The sequence below is a fragment of the Apaloderma vittatum genome, unplaced genomic scaffold (genome assembly GCF_000703405.1).
Source record: "Apaloderma vittatum isolate BGI_N311 unplaced genomic scaffold, ASM70340v1 scaffold16708, whole genome shotgun sequence".
Lineage (NCBI taxonomy): Eukaryota > Metazoa > Chordata > Aves > Trogoniformes > Trogonidae > Apaloderma > Apaloderma vittatum.
The window spans coordinates 34,561-48,352 of NW_009732643.1; the positions used below are offsets into that span (position 1 = coordinate 34,561).

Consider the following 13,792-nt stretch of genomic DNA (forward strand, 5'->3'; position numbering starts at 1 on the left):
GCCTCTGCTCCTGCCCCGGGTCGCTGCCCCTCGCTGCCGGCCCTGCCAAAGCTGCTCTGGAGCCGTCCGGAGGGTTTGCGTAACGTCGTGATCTCGCGTGTGGTCGGTCGTGCCAGTCGACAGCCGCCCACCCGGTCAGTTAAGGAGTGGCACCGATTCACTCCTACGTGGGTCTTCCAGCTCTCTCCCAAAGGGTGCCCGGCAGGGACGCGAGCGGGAGCAAGCGTGGGGATCGCCAGGCTCGGGATTGCTTTCTCACAGCTCAGGCTTTAGCTCAGAGTTTATTTATCTTCTGCCAGTACAATAAACGTGGTCGGGGAGCTTGCTTTTCCCCAAGTTCTTAAAAGACCTTTATGTTCTGTGTTTGAATTCTGTACTTAATTGATTTTGATGACTGACTTCTCCATGGAGTTTGCCTTCTAAAAAGCAAGTTGATGGCAAAGTTTAATACAGTTATTAAAAAAAAAAAAAAAAGACCCGTTAACAGCAAAAGGGTAATCAGAGCTAGCATAAAAATATCAATCTCAGTGTTTGGAAAATATTTTTAAAAGCTGAAAAGAAGTAAAAAAACGTTGTTTTCAGACAGCTAATGCAAGCATTTACAGATACACATACAACATGGAGCATAATGTTTAGATGTTTCTCCATATACAACATATGCTCTCAGGTCACTTAACAGAATGCGTTCTACAAAATGCTTCTTCAATACAAATGAATGAGATCTGAATTAAACAGCTATTTCTTAAGAGCATTTCATTCAAATCTTTTCTTTTTGCCACCTGCCACTTGTTTTGTCTGGAGGAAAAAAAAATAAAGACATGAGCGGTGGGTAGTTGGAGCTTTGCTGTGGTGGTTGGTTGTGTGTTCCCAGGATGAGCGTGGCTGAGCGGTGAAACCTGGACATCCAGGGGCTTGTGTCAAGCATCTCTGCTGAATCCTGGTTGATGTTCTTTTTGTGAAGTAGCTGAATTTATAAGGACTAATGGCTTTGTTAGTATGATAAAGGAAACCAGAAATGCTTTGGGGTTTTTAGGAAGTTTTAGTGTTGTACAAATTTGTAAATATTTTCCGGCGCACACAGGTGTTCGTATGTTGGAAGGAGCAGAGTTTGGCGTGACCACTCGTGTAGGAAGTGCAGGGAGGACTTGTAGGACAAGTTCTACCCTTCTCATGTCAACACAGGGTGATCCTGCAAAGAGACAGAGTGATGCGATGCTAAATTATTTTAGCATTAGCAATCTTGTAAAATGCACTGTTTAAGCTGGGAGTAGCAAATGCGGGGATGAGTACTGCTATGTGTAACAAAACCAGATAGCTCCAACCTGTGTTTATATCTGTGATCCCAGAGTAAGAAAGCCAAAGCAATGCAAGTGACTCTTCACAGCCAGTCCATCTGGGGAAGAGCTGGATAAAAATGGAGACATGTTTAGGAGAAATTGCCCCAAGAACCAGACTGAAAGGGAAGGAAAACCCTTTCTGTCAGTATTTGAGCCTGTGCCGAGGGTGGAAGAGGTTGCCTCCCTGCTGCTGCTGAATCCACGGATGGTTGGCATCTCACGGGAACACTGTCAGGATGAGATGGAATGGGCAGGGTGTTGGTGACCTGCCTGTAAAACCTGGAGTAGGCATGAAAGTTGCCTGGGTCCTTGGAATTCCTAAAGAGATGAGAAGTGTGTGTTTGGCAATGGTTTGGGCAGCAGGGCTCAGGAGCCTGCTCCCAAGGTAAGCACAGAGGCAGAGCCAAGCGATGGGGCAGAAGACTTGGGAGCGGGGACCAGGCTGAGTCTGGCAGCATCTGTTGGCTCTGAGGCATCACAGGAAACATCTGGGAGGTGCAACGTGGGTGCCAGAGTGACCCACAAGCTGAAAGACAGGCCGGGCAAGGGCAGCTTGGACAGAAAGTACTTAATGATGGGGTGACTCTTGCCTACTAAGGAGTAATAAATAAAGACTCATGGGGAGAAATTGTCTTTTCATGTACATGATCACAGCTTTAGTCGTTTCAGTGGTTTCTGATGTCTGCTCAAATAGAAGGTTTGATGTTTCGGTCCTAGCCAGTTCCTTTTTTTGTTGTGTTTTTTTTAGCTTATAAAATAAATATTATTTATTGTGTTTTATTTTTATCCTCAGGACTATTCATTAAAGCATTCTTCACGTTATTAGCAGAGAAACAAGAATATGAACTGAAGAAAGAGAATGAATACAAGGTTGAATTCTGATATAGAGCAGCAAGACACCAAATGCTGTGTTGCATGGTGGCAGAAATACAAACCTCTCCACATCAATAGGAAGATCCACTTTGATACCGTAACTTCAAGTAGTGCCCCGCGAGTATAAAACTCAGTGTCTTTTGTCTAATCCAGAAGGCTTTTGAACTTTTAGGAGGTATGGCTTTAATAGTAATTTGTTGACAAATTAGCTGCAGAGATTGTTTTATTTTCCAGAACTGGCAGGCTCTTAAGGAAAAAACCACACATGGCTGTTTTGCAATTGCTTGCATTTGTTGACAACCTGAACTGAGCAGACAGAGTCGGAATATTTGTATAACGTAAGCCTATAGCTTGTCTGATGGAGTGTCGTGTGCTTTTAGGTAGTGTATAGATTGCTTGATAAAAAGGGTGACAAGGTGACTGTGTTTATGACAAACTGAAATAACAATACAAATGCGACTGGTACATGGAGAAACAAGGAGGTAGCTGGTATAAAGAATCGTAGGCAAGTTTTTTTCTTCACGTTCAGCTGAACTATACTGTGATTATGAAGTGTCACTTCAAACTTTCTCAAGAGTTTAGATAAATAGTAGTCTTGCCATGTGTCCACAAAGTAAGGAAAGAACGAGGTTGCAGTTGTGTTTTTTTTCCTTCCAAGAAAATGACACTTGTAATCTGCAAACCTCTGACAGAGGGATTGGACTAGATGATCTCTCGAGGTCCCTTCCAACCCCTAACATTCCGGGATTCTGCATGTGATATATATTTCATTGCATCCTGTTGTGTACTTTTCACACTTTTATGCTGCTGAAGGTATACAATTGAAAAATAAAATTTTGCTTGTGTATAGGAGATAAGAAGGCTGTATCGTAGACATAAGAAATTTGGACTAGATTCTGATGTCTGTGCCCAAGTGAGTGATGTCTTCACCGTCGATCTCCCTGCCTCCAGTTGGGCTGTTTGTGGTATCGATGTGATGATGCCACAGCTGGGCCCTTTGGCAGTCGTCGTTTCGAGAAATGTTGAGATCGTGAAGTGTTGGATTGAGGGTAGCGAACTCCAGAGGGAATGTGTGGTTTCTTCAGATTTTGTTCATCTCCAAACGGGAGGAAAATGTACAAGAAATGGGGGGTTGGTGTGTTGTTGAGAGGCTGTTTTAATTGGGCAGATCAAAAAGATGACTTAGCTAAAAAGAATTCTGAATATATTGTGATGTAAATTAAAGTAATGTTTTGGGTTTTTTTCTTTTTAATAGTTTGGTGAGTTTCATCTTATTTCAGAAACCCATGGGGAGAGGTTACAAACTGCATCAGGAGCTTTATGGTCCCATTGATTGTGATGTGGACTTATCTCTTTAGAACAAAACTGCGAAGCTGGATCCAAGATAAAGTCTTTGTTTCATATTGACATAACTGGGTTAGACTAAATTTGTTTGTTAGACTTTGAGGGAGCGTCCATGTTGAGTCATCTTGTCCAAAGGGATGTAAAGCCTAATTATTAAACTGCTGTTGCTATTGAGAGAGCCATTTGAAAGTCGAGATTAAACTCCACGCAGGCTATTGGTGTCGGATTTTGTGTTGCAGTACACTGATACTTGATAATTGCAACGTGGCCGAAAGATCGTTGTGTTTTGTAGTTCTGTTTCATCAGAGAATGTGAAAAACAACTTTTCGCTCCTGGTAACTTTGTGTTTTTGTCATTCAGACTTTTCCCCCAAGTTCTTCCATCTCCCAACATTGAACGGAAGGTGACATGATGTCTTTTTAGTCATTCAAATCTAATAACTTTTAATCTGAAGGTTAAGTAGTGAGATATAAACTAAGAGATGATAATATCAATTTTATGTTCACTGAAGGGCACAATATACCTCTTTCTAGTAGAGGGAAAATTGTGCGTATAATGTCTTTTGCTTTTCAATGGAAAAGCTGTGGCTCTGAGAGCTTGGGAATGAAACAGCGCTGGAAAAATTAAATAAGTTTTAACATAGGCTGGCTACCTTACCTGGGTTTTAGAATCAATGATTTTTTTCCTTAATAATTCAATTTTTAGATCTCTTGTCAATGAACCATGCTGAGAACATTCATGCAGCGTTCTCTATTCTCACTGTTACTAATGTCTTTGTTATAACTACTTATTGACATCAACAAGCCTTAAATTTTCTCTAACTGTTGAAGGGTAAGGGGAAACTGCCACATTGTTGCACTTGCTGAGAGTGTTGATTTTTTTCTTCTCCCTGGTTTTGTTTTGTTTTGCTTCTAAGGTCTGTGATAAATAACTGCATAAATCTTGAGTCCTCAGAGCGCCTTGACATTGGCGCCCAGAGCTTGGCAGTTGTGTGTGCGAGGACAAGTGTAGACACGCGGAACCTGGATCATAAGACATGTAATCACCTGGGTTATGTGCACATCCCAGTCCACAAGTCCTCTTTAGGCTATGGATATCTGTTTCTGTATTTTTTTATTTTTATTTTTTTTACAGTAGCTGCTTTTACTTTTCCTGGTGAATTAAGATCAGGCAGTAATGGTTTAGGTTTATGTGGGCTCTTTGAAGAGATGTAACTGCTGAGATACGTTTGCTGGCTTGTTTTTTAGCCTTGCATCTCGCGTGCAAATTCAGCAGCGGCGGGTTTGTTCCCAGCTGTTTTCGTGGGTGTGCGCTCTCCCCTTGTATTTGCTTATGCTTGCTCAGAAGCAATAAAGCTACACATTCAGGAGTGCTGTTTAGGGAAACTCCGCCAAGGAATGCTTTAAAGCTGTTACCCAGCACGTGTATACACCAAGAAAAGCATCAGGTAGAAAAGAAGAGTGTATTTCAAATGATTGGTGTTATTCAGGTTACTACAGATTATTCCTCCTCTACTGATCTTCATAACTTTAAGGGTTATCTAGTGAGCGCTGCAACCAAACCTGGGATATAGCAAACTTACAGTGGTGGTGGGGCTGCGAGGGGGCAAAAGTGCTCTTTGATTTCACTTGGAACCCTTCCTTGTTGAACGTTGCAAGATGCTTAAGCATGTGCCTAAATGTGAGTGCCTGGCTGGCCTTACTAACGTCACTGGTCTGTGGCACGCCTGCAAAATTGGGAATGTGCTTAAGCACCTTGCTGAACTAAGGCTTAAGTGGTTTCACACTAACGAGAAGTTGCATGGATTGCTGGTATTTTAGAAGTAATTTAACTTTATTTGGAAATGCGCTACGCATAGGGAGGTTGTCTAGCAGTGCCTCAGGAGCAGCAGCGGAATTGCAGTGGTTTCCACTAGCGTAGCCGTTGATTTCAGTGGAATCTTGTCTGACTTAAATGCATTTAAATAAGAGCAGAATCACATGCCACGGTTTCCTGTGTTATGTTCTTTCTCCTGTGGAGCTCCATTGGGTAGCACAGCAAGTGAGAAGAATGTCAACAGCACTGTTGTAATTTATAACAGTAATGTTGTAAATAAAGAATATGATATGAAGTAGAAATGCAAAAGTCATGAATACTCTTCATGAGTTTATTTGACTGTATAGCACCTCATTAATTAAAAAAAAATAACAGAAGGTATTTTTTGGAGGCTTAATGTAAGCAGCGACATTATATAATGACAATTTTGTAGGATGAGTGTTACTTCTTTTGTTGGTGCATTCTGTGTTTTGTTAGCCTACGTTTGCAAAACATAAACTGTATTTGCAACCTGTTTTAAATACCACAAGTCTATCTCTTCCCTATAAAAGCTATACATTGTGTCTGTAAAGCCAGCGTCATGTCTCAGCCATTTCTGAAGCCTGGGGCAAGTGCCAGCTTTATTACAAGTTAGGCTTTTCAATTTATTTTTCATCATATTTCTTCTTTTTCTTTTGAGGAGTGGGTTGGTGGGATTTTTTTGTTTGTTTGGGGTTTTTTTCCAGGTTACTGAAAGTCAGGCTGCTAAAGTGAAGGTTGGAGAGAGTTAGGCTGTTTAATCGATACGGCAACGTTTTGCAGAACTCATCAGTGTCTTCCGCCCTTCGCCCCCAGCCCTCACAAAATTGCGTGTTCCCGGGAAAACCAAGAAGAAGGATGCAAGAAATTGTTGGGTTTCCTTATGTTCTGTGTGCTGACCTAATCCTGATTCTCATTTAATGACCTTAAAGGGTTGAGGATCAGGACTGTCTTGGGGACGTGGGCACACGGAAGGCAGTTTCATGCCTGGATATGGGTCATTTTTGCTTGATAGAGCACTGTATTCCCAATTTTGAGTGACCTCTTTTGATCACGCTTCAAGGCTGAACTAATTCTTACATGCCTGTTTGGGGCCTTATGCGTTATTAAATGAAATAAGCACATTTTTGAGAGGATTTTGTTCTTTTCTAGCAAGCGACATCATTATTGAGGGGCACAACACAAATGTTTCAAATTTGGAGATGCAGAGCAAGGTCACAGTTTGCCTCCAGAATCTGAAGTAATCAGGATTTTATTTCAGATAAAACCTTTGGGGCTGATACTTAGAAAACACAACTTTTAACTGGCATTACGCAATTTGCTATGGGTCGCTTAGCCAAATATTTGTGTATGAGTCTTTTATTTTTTAAAAAAAAAAAAAAAGACTTGCCAAAGTTCAGGTGGGATTTCAGGCTTTAACAAACTCTACCTGGAAATTGAGTGCAGAAAAGGGGGGGGACTTATCTATTTGAATTAAGAGTGATCGTAACCTAAAGGAATGCAGTCACTGTTGACATGCTCAAATCAAGTTTTCCTTTAATTTTCCTTGTTATTATCACTGATACCAAAAAACCTCTGCCAGGAAAGAACCGCAACGCTAGTGAAATGTTGTAAGACCGCTGACGGTCTGACATTCATGGTTTTTTCTTCCTTTTCCAGTAATCGGTGAGATACATGCTGAAATAGGAGTAGGGTCCCTAGCTGTTCACAGGGGCTGTGGGGGCAGAGGGTGGATCTTCCCTGGTACCTTCTGGCCTCCTTAAGCAGCAGCAGACCCACAACTTTGGGGGTTTGGGCTGCTCTCTCACATGCAGAGAGGCCATTTGTGTTCTTAAACCATCATAGTTTTGTATTTTTGTTTCCACGTAATTAAGTGATTCATTGAAGGAGAAAGGTCATACAGGTACGAGGAAAGAGAAATGGAACTTGTTATGAAGCAGTGGGGCCCAGCATCCTGCAGGAGAAATTAGAAATAAAAAGGCGTGTAATTCTCCTCATGCATGGGAAGGCATTTGTAGCACTCAGATCCTCAAAGCCCAGTCTCAGCAGTCTCCAGGAGGTGTTTTCTAGCCTCTGCTTGATCTAAAGATGAGCTTGCCTAGGAAAATCTCTGGTTTTGGAAGAGTGACTGTAGTTTACCTTCTCTTTGTTGCAATGTGTTACACACCTGCTCCTACACTGTGTCAGCCCTCTTCTTCAGACTTGGAGGAAGACAGAGAGATGTGTATAGAAAGCAACGGTTCTGGATTTTTGGGGGGAAGTCTGAGACATTTTTGGTGAAGAAGCTGATTAAAGCACTGCTTGGTCTGTCATTCCTAATTTTATCCTCACCTATAGGTTATTTGGTGTGCTGTGTGCCCCGGTACAGTAAAAAATTCCCACTGGGAATGAGTGTTAGGCTGCCAGCCGCATGCCGAGTGGGTGGGCGTGGGTGAAGGAATCAGACCTGCCGAGCGGGTGTGGGTGTGAGAGCTCTGGTTCTCGCGCAGGGATGGTCTGTGGCTGGAAGGAACCACACAGTCCTGCAGTCTGGACAAGCTGGCCATGGCACTCGCTTGGGGCTGCCAGTGAAGTGCGTTCTGAAAGGTCACAGGGAGGGTTTGTTAGAGATAAACCTCCCTAATCCAGCATTTTACTGTCTGTTCATGTCTTCAGAGTTCTTCTCTCCAAATAGGTGTGCTGGTTTCTTCACGGCCGCCATCCCAGACGTGGCACTTGGGTAGCAGAAGTGTTGTTTTGTTCAGGGAAAACAGTCTTACTTCATCGCCTTTCTGTAGCCGTAATGCTGTATTGCAGATCAGAATGAAAACCCCTCAAAGTCAGTAAACAACAAAAAGCAGACTTATCTTTTATAGTGTTCTCGAAACAAACGTAAGGTTATAACACTAAAGCGGGTTTTATTAAATCTAGGCGTGAATCCATATTGAAGAAATAATCCACTGCTGGGTTTCGGCTTCTTGTCTTTTTAATTAGCACTGGCAATGGGAGTGTTAGCTTTTAAGATACGGTAAATATGAGCCTATTAATATTATTGAACGTAATACTCAACAAGGTGCAGGGTATGCTGGTAACTGTACATATTTTACAGAGGAGCTAAAAGTGGGCAGTTTTCTGTTTGACAAGTCTTCCTTTACGACTGCTGGGGCGAAGCCCTTGATGGCAGCCTCCCCCTGGTCCATGGAGCCCCCGTCCTAGTGGGTGACGTGGGACCCCTTGTCCCTTAGTCCAGTCTGACGGGACAGGTTTGAGCCCCTTCTGTGACACAGTGAGCATTTGGAGTTTAAAGTAGTTCTGACTCCTTTTCCTTGAGAAATGATTCACCAGTTCCCCTGATGAATGCTTTTTGAAGTGTTGTACTCTTGGTTCCAGTCTCTTAACTTGGGCAAGGACTGGATTATAAGGGTTTAGCAGCGATTAGCTCTGTTTACAGTATTTTTTTTCTCAGAAAGGTATGGTGTTTGCTTTACTAAGGGGTTTTATTTTGCAGAGTTTCTGCTGACCACCTGCTTTTTTTTCCTAATTGATTACAAGGACAATTGCTAGGCATAATAAATAAAATATATGGTCTTCCAAGGCTGTGTCATAAGGACTGTACGTCAAAGATTCATTGAAAGTATGTATGTGCCTTTCCCTGGGGCAGGGAAGCGCCTGCCATGCTCACATTTGGGGATCCTTCCAAGGGCACCGAGAGCCCTTCTCTGGTGCTGGCTCATGGCCTCACTGGGCACTGCACCCATACGCAGAACAATGCAGCCCCCCAGCTCAGGTTTGCCGTGAGCTCCTCTCTAATCTTATGCCTTTTTCTCTGCGCATTTTTGAAGAATAAACTTCTTTTTCCTGATCTGTCTGTGCAGACCAAAAGCAGGAGTAGTGTGTCTTTGACACTTCTGAGTCTGCGTGGTCCATGTCTCACCTCGATGGAGATTTCAGTCCTGCCCAGGCAGAGCATTCCAGTGCTTAACTCTGTTAGGAAACTTTTTCCCAATGCCTGACCAAAATATTCATCCCCCAGGTAAAACCTCTTCCTTCTGGTGTCTCTAACAGACCTGAGAGCAGACTGTCTCCTTTCTCTTCGCAACATCCTTTCTCATGCATGAATGCTGTTCCCATGTCTATAGCCTCCAACTTCTCGGAATTTAAGCAGTCTTTGCTCTGTCCGTGTGCATCCTGTTTTCCAGAGCTGTGATCCTTCTAGTCACTGAACTCTGGACTCTCTCTACTCAGTCTATGTTCATCCTGAAGTGCGGTGCTCCACTGACGTGGGCCTCCAGCTGAAGGTTTGCTGAAGTGAGTGGAGACAATGGACTCCTAGTGTGTAACTTGCAGGCAATGCTCCTGTTTATGCATCTGGCTGTGATACGTGTCATTTTTGCAACAGCATGACCCTGTTGACTCATACTCAACTTGTGATCTGCTGTAATCCTCAGGCTTTTTTTTCCCCCCTGAAGAAGTGCTGCATAATCAACTGCTTTCCTTGCTGTATTTACAACATTCGAGTATTCCATCTGAATTGTAGCACCTTGTATTTATCCTTAGTAAATGCCATCCCATTTTTACAGATGATTTCTTCCATTTTCTCCTCCACCATCTTTGCAGTTACTCCCAATGTAGTGTCATCCCCAGATTTTCTGAGTTTTCTGCTCCTTCATCTGTGGTGTTCTTGGAAAAAGATTGACTTCTTCAGCATGTTTGCTATCTTACTCCATTATGAGAGTGACCCCTGGATTACATACACCCAATATACAGTAATTTTATTAAGATTACGTTTTCCTGGCTTTCTTACAAAAATGTTCTTTGATATACTATCAGAAGTCTTTACAGTCAGAAGACAGCTCCTGTTTTTCTTGTGTTCCAAGACCTACCAATGGATACATCTTTTCCCTTGATTTTTAAAAAATTACCTGCATCTTGGACTGACTTGTCATCTGCACTTCATTAGGCGGGACAGAGCGTCAGGAAGAGCAGTCAGCTCAGCACCGGGCTTGTTCCAGCCACTTTACAGCTACTGCACCCATCAACCAAGCTAATGACAAGGGAGTTTGTGGAAGTGTTATTAACTACGTAACTCAGCCCAGCCAGACCTCAAACAGGTAAGTTCCATTCACAGGGGCAGAAGTAGAGCTCGCAAAAAATACCCAATGCTGAATCTCAGTTAACTGGTTTTCCTAGTGGAAACCTAGATTTGTGTAGAAAGAGCACCCTCGGAGGGATGTGCCTGGAGACTTCTCACCGTACCTCATCCCTGTTTCTTCTTATCTATCCCATTTCATCTGTTGGTTCTTCCAGAAACACAACGTTAGCCTGAGGAAGTCTCTTTTCTATTGTTTTTGAGGCCAGAATCTGGTCTCAGAAGCTGTTATCTTTACCACACATCATGTCCCTCCATGTCCAGTCTTGTATCGGATTGTCCTTGGAGCGTAAGATGAGCAAGTGAGTGTGTCCTCCCGATTAATTGCGTATGTCAGTGATAAATCTGAAGAGAAGACTCGGGCCACATGTTTCTGAGCAGGCTGCATCTCAGTCTGCATCCTGATCCCAGTCCTTCATCAGTCTCTAAAACCTGGAAGGGAGGCCCAGGGTCGGGGTGTAAAAACCCATTTCAGGTTTAATGCACAGAGCCCATCCAGAACCCCCCAATAATCACTGCTGTAGCTCTGCCTCTGTCATTTGGAGGCCACTGTTCCTGTCTTTGCCAAGTCTCTGTCGTCCACAAGACGAGACATCTGCAGTACATTTGTTTAAAGCGGGGAGATGACAAGCATTGAAACAGATGTTGGAAAACAGAGCAGCAAAAGGCCTGTGCTAAGTGAATAGCCCGTCGGGTCTGAGCTGTTTGATGGCTGATTACAGCGTGAGCCAACTGTTCGTTCAGAGCAGGCTGAACCCAGGAGATCCCTCTGGTAAGAGATGTTACTTTGCCAACATGTGGTGCTCCCTTTGTCGCCGTACCTTTTCAGATGTACCCAGGGAAAACACAGGGAACGGGATCGTCATTCAAACCCCCTTAGATGAGTAACACTCGTGCTTATCCAGGCTGAATTGATTCCGAGTTACGAGCTGAACCATTGGAAAGCATCAAGAGCGTGTCTCGGCATCCAACAGCCAGTATCACTCATTAGTTTGAATGAAAAGCCTGTGTGCAGGCTTTATCAAAGCTACAGAGTTTTATCGTGATCAACATAAAACAATATTCTCTCTGAAACCTCTGCACCATATTGCCATATAAAAAGCAGCTAATGTCTAGTGATCCTCGGTATATGAAGCAATTCAGGTTTATCACAAGCTGACATATTATGCTTTGACAGCAAAGAATCCCTTTCGTACCTGATCTCATGTTTCCTAAGACCAGCTTTTCACCTTCTCTGATCTTGTCTTTAGGAGCTGATCCCCTCGTGCTGAGGAGATACAGCTATTGTTAAATGAACTCATGAAACCTGGGAGTATTTACTTGTTAGTCATCTTGGGCGAGATACAAACTTGCCGAGTAAGGAGGATGGGCTGGGGCTGGGTTCATTCAGTCCCGTGGACAGGAGGTGGGAAACTGGCCCCTACCAGAGAAAAAAATACCGCTTTATGTCCTGCAGTGTGGTGGGCAGGGACAGACCTCAAGGAGCACTGGGCATCCAGTGGTTAGGACCACTGAGCAAAGCCACTGCAGCTTTTCAGGAAATGTCCAACACGCTGCCCTGTAAGGTGACACTGTCTTTTTTAGTTACACGGCAGCTGCCAGTTGAAGGGTTGATCATCTTTCCTCGAAAGGAATTACTTTTGTTTTGTTTTTTTTTTCCTCTAGCCCCGTGAAATCTCCCTATTCAGGATCAGCAGAAGAAAGGCTGACCACTGTCTGGTGATGCCACAGAGGTCCCTTAAGACACACAGGACAAAATGAACCCCAGGGCAAGGCATAGACATTTATTTAGATTTGTGCTTCAGGCATCTGATTTGGTACTTGCTGTTATTTCCCCCAGTGATAAGCCCTGTGCAGCCAGCCAAGGTGGTGATGGCATTGAAGGTGTATCCCGTTCGCATGCCTGAGTCTTCCTTCTGTGGGGACACTGAGGATCCCCAATGCTGAAGACAAAAGCACTGCCCCTTTCCCCAAGATTAAGACATGGTCAATCCCTGCACTTGGTTGTTCCCCAGAGCAGGAGGGGCTCCTGGGCCTGAGTGCACCCTGGCTTGGCAGTGTTGGAGGGATCAGCAGCACTCTTGTGGCATTGCTGGTACTCTTCTTGCATTTGGGGATCGCACCATCCACTGCTACCTAAGGGAAAGGAGGATGCGGTTCTCCAGGCTGTTGGAGCTGCCTGCAGCTGTGCTATCTGCTAGTGAAAGATTGTTCATCACAATCACACTTCCATCTTATCCTGGTAAAGGGAAGAGATGTGTGCATCCTGTTCCGTTTTTCTCCATCTGATTTTTTTTCTTTGTGATGTTATGGACAGACAGTAGGCAACAACCTTGGAAATCATTACTAGATTGCTCCGATCTTTATAGGGACTTGAACCATTTACAGAAAGCATTTTACAAAAGGACTGGCTCTCATATGTCCGAGCGAAAAATCACTGGACTTAGCTTAAACTTCCCTCTGTCGTTATTGTTTATGCAAAAGGATGAAAGGATGAAATATCCAGAAGACCCTGCTGCTCCACATCGATGTCCACAAATCTATGGGGCCAGATGGGGTATGTCCTAGAGTCTTGAGAGAACTGGCAGGGATGCTTACCAGGCCACTGTCCTGTCATTTATCAGCAGTCCTGGCTGACTGGGGATGCCCCAGCTGATTGGAAGTCAGCCAGTATAGCACCCAACTCTTAAGAAAGGACGGAGGGATGATCCAGGAATTTACAGGCCTGTCAGTTTGACTTCAATTCCAGGGAACCTGTTGGAGCAGATCATCCTGAGTTCCCTTATGCAGGACATGCAGGACAACCAGGTGATCAGACCCAGTCAGCATGGGTTTGTGAAGGGCAGGTCCTGTTTAACAAACCTGATCTCCTCCTGTGATAGGGTTACCTGCTTGTAGGATGCAGGAAAGGCCGTGGATGTTGTTTACCTTGACTTTAGGAAGGCATTTGACACAGTTGCCTACAGCCTTCTCCTAGAGACATTGACTGCCCTTGGCTTGGATGGGCGTGTGCTTTGCTGGATAAAAAACTGGTTGGATGGCTGAGTTCAAAGAGTTGTGGTCAACGGAGTTAAATTCAGTTGGTGGCCAGGGATGAGTGGTGTCTCCCAAGGCTCAGTACTGAGGCCACTCCTGTTTAACATTTTCGTCAATGATCTGGACAAGGGGATAGAGTGCACCCTTAATAAGTTTGCAGATGACACAAAGCTGGGTGGAAGTGTCAATCTGCTTGAGGGTAGGGAGGCTTTGCAGAGGAGTCTGGATAGGCTCCGATCCC

At 43.9% G+C, this 13,792-nt stretch overlaps 1 protein-coding gene across 1 annotated transcript in view; it reads left to right on the forward strand.

The window, feature by feature from the left end:
• Positions 1 to 7,322, forward strand: part of LOC104278588 (forkhead box protein P1-like) — an 8,941-nt gene extending 1,619 nt beyond the window's left edge. The window contains exon 2 of the mRNA XM_009875608.1: positions 7,298 to 7,322. Coding sequence (XP_009873910.1) covers positions 7,298 to 7,322 — 25 coding nt within the window. The remainder of the gene's footprint in view (positions 1 to 7,297) is intronic.
• Positions 7,323 to 13,792: the final 6,470 nt, after the last annotated feature.